At 38.1% G+C, this 12,359-nt stretch overlaps 1 protein-coding gene across 3 annotated transcripts in view; it reads left to right on the forward strand.

The window, feature by feature from the left end:
• TRPC3 (transient receptor potential cation channel subfamily C member 3) overlaps positions 1-12,359 on the forward strand; it is a 44,772-nt gene that overhangs the window by 14,664 nt on the left and 17,749 nt on the right. For all 3 annotated transcript variants that reach the window (XM_055725895.1, XM_055725889.1, XM_055725903.1), the window contains exon 3: positions 6,905-7,090. In XM_055725895.1, the coding sequence (XP_055581870.1) occupies positions 6,905-7,090 (186 nt within the window). The remainder of the gene's footprint in view (positions 1-6,904; positions 7,091-12,359) is intronic.

A 12,359-nucleotide genomic window follows, 5' to 3' on the forward strand; every position in this document is an offset into this window, starting at 1 on the left:
GCCAAGGCAGGTGCCACAGTATTTAGTTTACTTTCCTTGGCGATCCTAGTCCCCATTCCAGGGATTGACAGCAGGATTTCAGATGATGTCAGAAATTTCAGTTTGTTTTATCTGAGTCAAGACTGCTACCACATCATAAAAAAAACCCTTTACTCTTTCATGCCTATTGCTGTCACACCAAATTTCAATTCCTTGAAGCAGCTGAGAGATTCCTTCTTGTCAGGTTTTTAGGAGTGTTTTATATGTAGTAGAGATAGTTAGAAAGCAAGCAGCATTGTTGATGAAGTTCTGCATCTAAGTTACAAACCTAAAATTATTCTTCACTCTGGGCTTCTTCACCAATTTTAGTATTTTTAAGAGCTTTTATAACCAATGTGCCTGATCTGAAAGTGATTTCAAAGTATATATAATCTGCTGATTTGATTCCTTTCTTTTGCTGACAAGGACAAAAACTGTTAAGTTAGAAAAAGTTTAGAGTGGCATTCTACTGGCATCTGCCTTTGTGAGCAGTTAGAGATCTCAGAGGTGTACCACTTTGTACCTGATTAGACTGGCTAGGGAAGTTCAGTGTGGAACTGTATCTTGTCTTAATGTAAAAAAAGTGTTCATTACCGTAGTTGGAGAATCATGTTTTCCAATCGCAGTAGCACCACAAAATACTGGGCAATACAAGCATTCTCAATTTCTGTGTTTTCTTATTATAATTTTTAGCAGACCCTGGCCACTGTGGCTGCTGTAGCTTAGTTGCTTGATTGAAGTTAATTGATATTTACCCTCCTCCCTGAGAACTTTAAAAGTGTGACTGCACAGTGATGGGAGAATTTCTAGCAGTCAGAACAGCTGATGGAACTTTCTTTTGGAGTCATCATAGAAAAAAAACCATCTCAAGGTAGCTAAAAAGCCACATAATTGTTTCTGTATACCAGCTTTCAACTAAATGCTGTCCTGTGTAAGCATGTTCAATTCTCCCAGTTGAAATTGCGCTAGCTGATACCATGTCAGAATTTGGTCTATCATAGCAAGGATCAAAAAGATTGTAGTCCTGTTTTATATAGGATAAATCCCTGTTCTCGGTTTTGCTAAAAGCCCCTACTGAAACCAATGGAAGATGTGGACGTGCATCTAAAAGCGGAATTTGTCACCGTTCCAAGTAAATTTACATAGTGTTATCTCAGCTGAACTAACAAAGAGTGTTCAAGCTTGATTTACGTTGAGGTCCAACTTTTAAAAGGACAGGGCCCAGATCCATAATCATTACTGCAATTATGTGCTTTATTTGCATATACAGTTCCTGCAGTTATATATGTAAACTATATGCATGATCTCAAAATGGCCATTTATTACATAATACTCAACATAAGTCTATGGTTGCATATAATGTGTGTGAACTAGTTAGGCAACTGTGCATAGCCACAAACTGTGGTGCTTACAGGAATGTGACGCTCATAATAGAAAATGGATCTATATGTTTTGTTTGACTGCATGTGATTGCTCAGTGTACATTTTCTTTGGAATAGTTCAAAATTTTAAGTGTGAAGTCGGCTGAAGATTTTAATTGATATGCTTCATTCTTTGCATACAGGTCGATATTTTCTTTGTAAAAATTCTAGATGAACTCATAAGGTAGTCTTTAGTGTTATGAGTGAGGACAGAATATGCAAAGTTGGGCAGGCTGAGATCCAGCCATTGACGTGTGCCAGAGTCCTCCACTACTGCTCGTGAGACACAGTTCTGCAATTCCAGTTGTCATCAGTTGTCCATTATGTACCAGTGTCAGCTACAGTATCTGTGAAATGCAGAATACAGGCTGGTATTTTTGATGTTACAAAGATGTCTGTGTAACCAGTTATTTTTTTGAGAGAGTTACCATTTAAGATGATATAGCTAGTAAAACCAGCTGAGTTAGGTTGTGAATTAATTGAAGAAGCACTTTGTTGATCAAGTCCCTGTACTATGCGCAAAGAACCCCACTATATAAGCAGGGTTATTGGTGCCTTACTCAGCGTTCCCCTGAAGATCGGCTTCACATTAACAAATTGGCAACTTGCACAGCATGTAGCAGGGCTTTTTGAACATGGATACTCCAGATGGGGAGTTCTGGTAGCCTTGTTTATGACCCGTAAGAGATGAGGGATCTGGTGGCTTCATTTGTATATTCTCAAGAGTAAGCAGAGGTGTATGTGGATGACTAAGACCACAGATTCTGGTTTTTGATATTCACACAACACCCTAGAGGTAGAAGGCTGTTTGAGAATTGCATCCCATGGTTACAATGTGGGTAGTGTTTCTCTGTTTAATTTTGTAAAGTGATCAAGTAGACGGATGTAAATTTGATTTGCTAATCCATAAGTAAGTAAACACCTGAAGAGGGAAATCCGACAAGTTTTCCTAGTGTAAGATTCAAAGCCTGAGTCAGATAGCACATACTCGTTTTCAGTTCTCGTAATAGCATTTATAAATAATGTAGCCTGAATTTAATCCTTAGATTTGACACAGTAAAATTTAATCCATCGTATCTTTAATCTTGTCTGACAATAAGCATAACTTTCATAAGCAAGTGATATATCCACCTATCAAGAAGCATGTAGCACTGGTAATTTTTCAGTAAAAATGTGGGTAACTGTTGTGTAGTAGGCAAGTAGTCCATGCAAAGCAGGAACCAGCAGGGCCATTCACAGAGTGGACGGGAGTATTTTTTTGGGATGTCAGTTAATATAGTGTGAGTTTTGAGGGCAGGAGCTTTGCACTCTCTGCCAGGATGAGTCAGAAGCTCTGACACACTTGTGGGAATGAGTTTGCATTTGTGAGAGAACAGCAAAATGAAACAATCTGTAGTCTATTGAAATAACAGTCTTAGTGAGATACTGCTGCAATCGCAATTTGTCTCCCTTTTGCCAAAGTAAAGTGATTTTATGCCACTTTGCCCTTTGTAGGCGATGTTTCACAATTGTAACTGCTAGTGAAAATGTATTCTTCTTGCTTAGTTTGCACTAACTGAGAAAACTATGTTAATTGATCTTTTAAACTGTGTGTGTGACTATAGCAGAAACTTACTTGAATGTTTACGTTTGATGAACCTGATGCTAGGCTGTACTTGGGTACTTGCATATGTGTGAGACTTGGTTTATAGCATTTTCCTGACTTTCATATGGAAGTTGTTAGAGAAGCAGCTTCTTAGTAATGTAACATTTCTGTGTTATTTTAAAGAAAAAGAGAATAATTAATAGGTAAAGAAAATGGAGTGAACCTTTAGCAAGAGTAACTATTGTTACTTCCTACCTGTTAGAGGTCCACTGTTTCTCTTTCCCTTTCTGCACAGTTAGAGTAATGAGAAAAGACTTAAATGAAGACACTCCCTGCAACTTGACAATCTGTGTTCACTCATGCAAGGACACAATTGGGGTTGTCTTATATCATAAAGCACTCGAATAATACAAAAGCATTTAAACTAAACTTCATGAAACCTTAATGAGATGTCACCTTTGAGCATAGATAGAAATCATACTAAAGCAAAGACTTTTTTTTTTCATGTAAAGTTACAAGTGCCTGCACATTCAAGTGAGAAAGAATGTAGTTTATCTTTTAGCTATATAGTACTACTGCTGAAGTCAGTGAAGTTAGTATATCCTCCCATGTGCTGCAGAGGATTTACAGCTACTTTATAGCGTTAAAGAAAAATTGATTGTCAGTTTTATTCCTGTTGAATTAATATTATGCTCTGTCTGGCGATCATTGTGGGTTTTGCCCAGCCATCTCAGTAAATTGCCTTTCTTTAGCTGTAGTGAAATGTGTAAGTAACTGTTGCTTGAAATTGGAAATTTAAGGAAGAGTGTTCAAGTTTGCACAGATCCGTAATAATTCTGTTGTGAAAACAATATAAACAGTATTAAGAGCATACGACTTCAGTGAACTGAAGACATGGTATTCTTTTTGGATTTACTCAAGATGTCTTTAGTCTTTGCTTTGTCTTCACTGAAGAAAGTCCCCATTTCTTTTTACATTGTCTTACAGCTTTATGGTTTGCTTAATATCCTTTGCAAGCCTGACTTCTAGCAGTTTATGCTTGTAGTTCATGGCCTCTATAACTAGACTGTGAGGAAAGACTGTTCCCCTTTGCTTTAAGACTGCTGCTCTAGCCACCATTCTGGAGTCTTCCTTTGCAAGGTTTTTTATCTCTGTAGGAACTGATGTCTGATCGCTTTCACATCTTTTGCTTAAAAGCCTTTGGACCTTCATGCATAATTATAAGTAAGTTTCACTCCCTTGACTAGCTTTCTTATGAGACTTGGCCTTTTTAAACGTCCTAAGGCTTAGTCATACATATGCTTGCTTATCCTTTCACTGAATTTAATCGTGTATCCCAGTATTATTTTTATAGTTGACTCTTCTGTACTGTTCTCCTTGGTTAACAAAAACAAATCTAAAATAACCTTACATCCTGTTGGTTTACTGACAACTGAATTAATTTGCCCTCTATGATCAAAGGAAATAGCTGAGTCCTGTTTAGGTCTATGACTAGGACTGGTTGTTTCCAAGTCTCTATGGAATGTTAGTCTTCCATAATAACACAATTCCTAGTAGTATTTGTTTATCTCCAGTAGTGTTTCATTTTGATTCATATCTAAGTCTGACCTGTGGGATTGATAGCTGATTCCTGCAATTATCCTATGCAGCCTCTTTTCCCATATTTTCCCAAAATAATTTGAAACTATTGGGAGCACATTAGTTTCTCTGTCCCATTTTATAGATGCCAAGTTGAAAATTTAACAAAACTACCAGCACAAGGAAGGAAAAGTTACTTAGGCAAGGGGGAAAAACTGAAGGTTTCAGGAAAAAATGTTAGACCGAATGAGAAAAATATGAGGGCAGGAGCAGTAAGGAATCATTTTTGAGAAGGCAGGAACCACAAAGGAAAAAAATCTGTTACCCCCCCAAAAGTGATTTTTTTTAAAATGGCAGTGTATGAAAATGAACAGTAAACACCCAAAAATGGAGAGGCAGAGGATTCACACTAGTCTTTTGATGAACTGGGGGGGGGGGGGGGGGGGGCAGGGTGGAATGAAGAAAAGCTGTGGAGTAATTTAAAAAGAAGGGTATGCTATTTTCAGTTGGGCACTGAAACACTTGATACAAGGTAAAATTGGCAGGTTCAGTCAAGTTTTCTCCTTCAACTGTAACCTGATATGAGGAAATCAGAGGCTACATCTCAGATAAAGAAGTCCTAGAAATTTAGCTGAGAAGACGTGGACACATAAATGAGACCAAGATTTCTGCTGAACTGGGTATCAGGTAAGAGCTTATAGGTAATGTCACAGAGGTGGTGGAAGACAAGGCAAGCATGAGCAACAGTGCAGAGCTTTACATGTGCATGCTTTACAGAGAGATCTTAAAATGCTGAACCATAGCCACAAATGTTTTGTTTGAAGAGAAAGATAGGTGGAAATCTTTGCAAAGTCAACATACAGGAGCAACTGAGTTGTTTTAAGGTATCACCTCAAAGACAGATATAAGCTTGCTTGTAAGGATGAATAGTGTGAAACTTGTGAGCAGCATGCCAGATGTAAGTCATGAACCTAGTGAAAAGCAGTACCACTTGCGTCCTTGATGCAGTAGTATAGTAGCTGCACAGAAAGTATCACAGCACATGGGCGTAACTCAGGACATGGTCCCAAAGCACTGAATGGTTGAAGGAGGCTGAGGAAAGCTGGAAAGAGCAAGGATGAGTAGAAAGTAGTTGTTTTTTCTGTGTGACACAGTAAGATTTCACAGCTGTAGTCAACAAGCTACAAGTCTGGAAATGGCCAGTGATACTGCACCGAAATTGAACTAGTGAGGGAGAAAAAGAAGTGCTTTGCTAAAAGATTAGGTTTTGAAAAGAAGCTGGATAGGAGGAGGAAGGATTTTTTTAATAACAGAAAACAAATATACTTTCAGAAGGTAACACAGGCAGAGCTGTTGACTCCAGCAGTAATGGAAGGGAAAGCTGATGGAGTAAGAACAAGAGGGAGTTATATTAGATGATTTTTGGAAAAGGAATGGTTTGTGGCATTTACAGACAGAAGTGAAGGAGAGAGGAAGGGAAAGATGGACAGAGCTCTTAAATAAAAGGCTTGAGATTTTCAGAAATGTCTCTCTGTAGTTCAGCTGTGTTGTCAGTGGCAAGGTCACCTCTTGGAGAATGAGTCAGGAGCCTAGTATCTTTTAGCTGTCCTTTGAAGAAGCTGGTTTCTGTGTTGCCTGTACAGGACATTTGGGGTATTTTTTTCCCACAACACTGGTGTCCAAGTTGATGCCACAGTAATTCTGTGCAGTTACTTTGTAACCCACTGGATGCACTGTTGGGTGTAAAGTGGTTCCAAGGATAAGTGAGAAGCAGAGGGGGGAAATGACTATGGTATATATTAAAGAGTAAGCAGCCATTTTAGCAGTGTAGAAAGAGTAGAAACATAATTGTAGCCTGGGAGGCAACCCTGTAAGAATTATTTCATTAATTGTCTGCAAAGTTTTTGCAAAGGTGAGGTTAGTATTTAAAGAATTTTGGTCCCAGTTTGTCTGTGCAATTCTTATTTGCCCATTCAGCTTCCCCTTGCTGCCCATCTGGATTATTTTCATCACACTATTATTAATGCTCCCTTGCTCTCAAACAGTTGTCATCATCTTCTATTCAAGTGGCTACCTTGTGTCAGAGAAGAAATGGTTCCGCTATACAAAAATTCTTAAATGTCTGATGTGCTCCTAAGCATAGAATCATAGAATGGTTTGGGTTGTAAGGGACCTTAAAGGTCATCTAGTTCCAGCCCCCCCTCAAACACTATTAATTTTTAGGAACTTGTATAGGTCCTTTTTTCCTTACTGTTGACTTCAAGTGTGTTCATCATGAGCCATCTTTTTCCTTCTGTTCCAGAATGACTATCGCAAGCTGTCTATGCAGTGCAAGGATTTTGTGGTTGGTGTTCTTGATCTCTGCCGAGACTCAGAAGAAGTGGAGGCCATTCTGAACGGGGATTTAAACTCTGAGCCAGTTGAAGCGCAGAGGCACAGAGCATCACTGAGCCGCGTGAAGCTGGCCATTAAGTATGAAGTCAAAAAGGTAACTGCACATAGCCAGTGCTTTCAGACGGTGTAATAGGAACACAGTGTTGTCCCTATGAACCAGTGATCGGATGCTTTACGGAGACATAGTGTGTGTAATCAAGATTTTCACAAGGCAGAAGCTGGCAGAAGGGGACTACAGTGGAGGAGTTTAATCTACTTTCCACAGCTGAGAATTGGCAGGAGGTTTTAATGACGTAAATCAGCTGTGCTAGCAAGGTTATACACAGTTGGTCAGACCCTTCCTGTGATTAATCCAAAAGAAGACATTTCATTGGAGCCAGATTTTCACTCAGTGAGAGTGAGAATGTATCTTTCTGCTGGTCTGTGTGGTAATATCTAATCCAAAGAGAAGGCTGTGTTGGTGAAAGTTTTGGGTTCAGCCACTGAAAAGATCTGGTCTGTTCATTATTTCTTTTTATCATCTTTGCTTTCTACCTTAACTAAATTAATTGGGCAAGTAAATTCTGGAAAGTAAGTCTTGCAGCTTTCTACTAGTGTTCCTATCAACACACAGGGGGGTTTTTGTTTGATTGTTGGTTTTGGTTGTTTTTTTGGTGGGTTTTCTTTGGAAAGAAAGGTCTTCCTTTTACTACTTTGAAAAGGGAAAAAGAGAACATCTAAGCTGTCACTAAGTATGTTATTTTTTAATTTATTTTAAAATATGACAGTAAATCAAACAGCCAATCTGCAACTGTGTGGGTTTCAGTGAGAAATTCTACATGATTTACTCTGTGTGTTCCTTTAAAAAATATTTTAAAATTCAGTGCCAAAAAATTATGGAATATATTTGTGGCTAGTTAATCAGTTCATTTCTTTATCTTTGCACCTGTATCTATCAGTGTTTTGTGAAGTGCGATGTGTTTTCAGTTGATGCCTCTCAAAATAATTTTTAATGAATAGTTATTTTGTGAATGAATGGTATGTGTTAAAAAATGGAGCTGTGTACCACACATTTGACACAATGCATATCCATTTAACAGTTTTCAATATATAGTTATAGTGTTCTCTTCAAGATCCCACTACCCTGGCACAGAAAATAGTTAATACTGTGTCCTACTGTGAGAGGGCTCAAGGAATACAGCAATGCCTCTATTATTTACAGCTACCTATTTACATGGTTAGCATCATTTCCATTCTTAACAGCCATTATAGTTTCATCATCTCTACGAGAAGCCTTGTGTCTTTCAGAATAAATAACACTATTCTGTGGCCACCTGTGGAGCCAATCTGCCACATAAAATGAATTGTAAGCAACCTGCCACAAACAGCTGGGAAATACTGGTGCTTATTATGTCCCCAGAAGATGGTTAACAAAAATTGTAAATGCATATCCCAAAGAGCAATTCATCATTTCCAATATAGAACTGGTCTACAGCAGATAAATGCATATTGATTACCAGAATTCCAGGTAAATATGTGCAAGTATTAAATTAATTAAAAATAATGGAAAAGAATCAAGGTGCATAAACATGTTGTTATATCTAAATAACATATGAATTCTTTGTGCTCTTGCATTTTAAAGTGTACCAAACCTTTCCTGAGACCTGAGTCTCAGCTTTCTTTCTGAAGACACTGGTATTCTATGAGGTTGCTGTCACTGATGAAATTAATTGCTAAGCAAAGGGCCACACATCTGTTAAGAATAACAGAAATCTACATAGTACAAAAAAAGACAATTCATTTAGCAAACTTGTTTTCTTCTCTTGCCGGAGATTAATTATTTGTAGATAAACCAAGGTTTTGGCTCCAATTTGTGACAAATACAGTTCAGAACCTACAACACTAGTGATCTTGGTGGAGGGAAATAAATAGATGGTGCAGAGTTGTTACCATATTTCTACATGTGCTGTTCCCTCTAAATGGCCATTACAAAGGGCATGACAGGGATTGAGCCAGGAAATGTCTCTGCCATGGTGATCCCTTGATGCTGGGGTTGAGTCTGTTACAGCTGTGGCAGATTATAGCAATATTCTGACTGTAGCACAGATTCAGATGTGGGAACTCCACATGGGATGCTTTCAACCCTGTAACTGTAGGAAACAAACAAGGATGTGGCTTACGTTTCTTAGCTTTCAGTATTTCTAGCTACATTTCTGCGTCAGCTACTTTAAGGTCAGCTAACGTTGCCAGCAGTACAGCCAAACAGAACAGCAGATCCATGAAATGGTTAATGAGCTGTATGCCCTTTTCAGAGGGAGGAGAGACAGGAAAAAGCAAGTGAGCAAATGTGCTTAGAAGTTTACTGCTAGGGAAACGGAGTTTTAAATTCTATTAGTAATGAAACTCTTGCACTTAATACCCTAGGCACTGCATTAAAGTAGCCCATCTTGTAAGCTGGATATGATTTTGAAGTTAAAGTTCATACTGAAACTGCAGCCCCAATAGTGAAGGATTAAGGGAATTAAGAAACCAAGAAAAACTAGTTAGAAAAGTAGCCTTGCTCTGTATGCTGAATTGCTACTGATGTCACGCTTTTAATATTGTACCTTAACTCTGTCTTTAGATGGTCAACAAAATTTCAGAGAAGCGACATTGGGCCAAGTTCTGCAGTTCTTGCAGAGATAAAAATCAGAATGGAATTTCCAAGTGAAATCATTAAGAGTTTAAGTAAAATCACAGGATTTAATTTTCAAACACTGAAGTTTTGAATCAGTAGACAAAAAAGAAGATTCAAAAATCTCTTTGTATGTTGTATGTTTGTGTATTAGAGTGTGCCAGGATCTGTTCCTGCTACGTCTAAACTCAGTCATTAGGATGTTAGGAATAAATAACATAATAATCACTCTTAGTCATACAGAAAAATATTTACATACTGATGACTTGGTTCTTGGTCACAAAACTGAATACATCTGAAGTGTTACAGTCAATTATGCCCAGAAAAGCAGCTAAATTAAAATTGGGATTTTCTTGGTGACCAGATGCTGTACTCGTGCATGTCCCTGGGGTTTGAATTAGATCCTCAAATATTAAATAAATATGATAATAAGATCTACATATGTAATGAAAAGTAAGAAACTGTGTCTAAAGTAGGATGAGATAAGAGGAATGCAGAAGGAACAGGGTTGTAGGATGAGGTGATTGGTAGGTAAATATGATGTGAACCTGCTGTTCTTGGAGGAGATGAAGCTGGGACGGAGGGAGACAGATAGACAGGGCGGGGGGAACATAGAAGAGGTGGCTGAAAATAAAAGCAGTGTAATCATAGAGTTAAGTATTTCAGCAGAGCTGAAGAGAAGGATGAATTTCAGAGTTTTTGTGGATGAGAGAAGTGACACAAGTTGCTCTGAGCGCTTGGAAATGGTGCATATTGTGCAGTGGCCAACAGTTAAATAAGTTGCTAAGATCTTCTCAAGAGCCCTTAGACTTACTGCCAGAGAAGAACTTGCCATAACCATTGGCATCTTATTCACTAACTCCTCCCTTTTTTGGGGAAAATTATAGCACAAGCAGATCTCTTAGTGTCAGATCAAAATGTTGATAGACGAGGAGGAATAAACCAGCACATAGCTCTGGAGGAGATGCAAGAGGGCCTTTGGGCTGATTCATAGCCCTAGGCGAGCTCCCTTAAAGCTCCTTTGCTGTTTCTTCCTATTCCCTCTGGTAGTAGGAGTGATGTGGGTGTTTCTTCTCTCTCCTCTTCCCTACAGTTTCAAGCCTGCTTTTTAAAAATGTCTTTGTAATTTGAAATAATTATTTATTTTCCTGTCTTTGGCCACAGTTAATCTGCTGTGGGATTTGTCCTTTGATGTCCTGAGTTGAGAATGAAATTTATCTTGGCAAAAGAAGAGGCTTGGGGCATGTTTCAGAATGCCCAAACACACAAAAAAAAACAGTCTCCTTTTTTCAAATGGGTCAGGCTGGCATTTTTTATGGTGCATAAGCTTCAAAGGTGACAGCCTAATAAAAATATAACCATAGTCTCTTCTCCCAGGTAACTAGCAACAGAACAAGAGGAAATGGCCTAAAGTTGCACCAGGGGAGGTTTAGATTGGATATTAGGAAAAAATTCTTCACCAAAAGGGTTTTCCAGCAGTGGAACAGGCTGCCCAGGGAGGTGGTGGAATCACCATCCCTGGAAGTGCTTAAAAAAACATGTAGCTGCAGTGCTCAGGAACATGGTTTAGTCCTGGGTTAACTTTGGTAGTCCTGGGTTCATATGAACTTCATGATCTCAAAGGTCTTTTCCAACCTAAATGATTCTGTGGTGGTTCAGGTTGACATTAATTTCTTAGAAATTTTTTTAAATCTTTCTATTTATTTCTGTTGGCCATTCCACTGTAGGAACAAACTGCATTGATACATAATCTAACTGGTTAATGAATCGCACACCAAAATATTTTGGGACTTCAGTTTTAGAGCAAAGTAGATTAAATTATGAAGAATGCTTCCCTTTTTAAAGTTCATGCAACAGCTTCAGATTCTTCCTCTTGAGGGTTTTAAGGTTCCCTGTTTTCATTGCCAATGATTTAATTTGATATTAAAAAAAAAAAAAAGTCTGCCCTATTGTACTACTGTATGCACTTTTTAATGAGATTTGGAATATAAATGGAGTTTTGCAGGCAAGACCTGGCAAACAAGAATGCATATGGTACATTATGATCTCAACAGAGTACAAAGGATAATAAAATGGATATCCAAGGTTTACAGTATTTTATTTTTTTTTTTAAGTATAAGCAACTTGGATCAAATCTCACTCTTAAGCCAACATGGATTATCAGAATTATTTTGAAATCTTTTTTGTGAAACCGCCTAGCATTCTTTACTCTGATTTACTAGTTGTTCTCAACCAGTGTGAAAGTATATTACCAGATTTCTTTAAATCGCTGTGGTAACTAGGCTGTTTACCCTTGTGCTTAACTGTTATCCCACATGCTCACAGGATATTGTATAACAGTAATAGTGATGAGTATGATAAAAGTTTAGAAATTGACTTAACCAGAAGTGTAAATATATGCGCAAAGAACATAGGGAGCTGGGAGCTATAGAATTCTTTTTCCCTCCCATTCCTTATGTCTCTTTAGTAGCAGCACCCAACATGGGCTACACACTTCAGGTTACATGACATGATCCTGATGGAGTGGCTGCAGTTTCCTCTGCCCACGTTACTTCATCCTAAAGAAATACAGCAGTGCTTTAAAAATAGAGCAATATATGCTCACTTTTCAACAAACTCAACCAAAAGTGATTTTAGTAAAATAAAACTTAAAGCATATCTATACAAATGCAGTTGTTGGCAGCAGCTTGTTTCATCATTCCGTAATTAA

Source organism: Falco cherrug, chromosome 1, assembly GCF_023634085.1.
Source record: "Falco cherrug isolate bFalChe1 chromosome 1, bFalChe1.pri, whole genome shotgun sequence".
In the NCBI taxonomy this organism is placed as follows: domain Eukaryota; kingdom Metazoa; phylum Chordata; class Aves; order Falconiformes; family Falconidae; genus Falco; species Falco cherrug.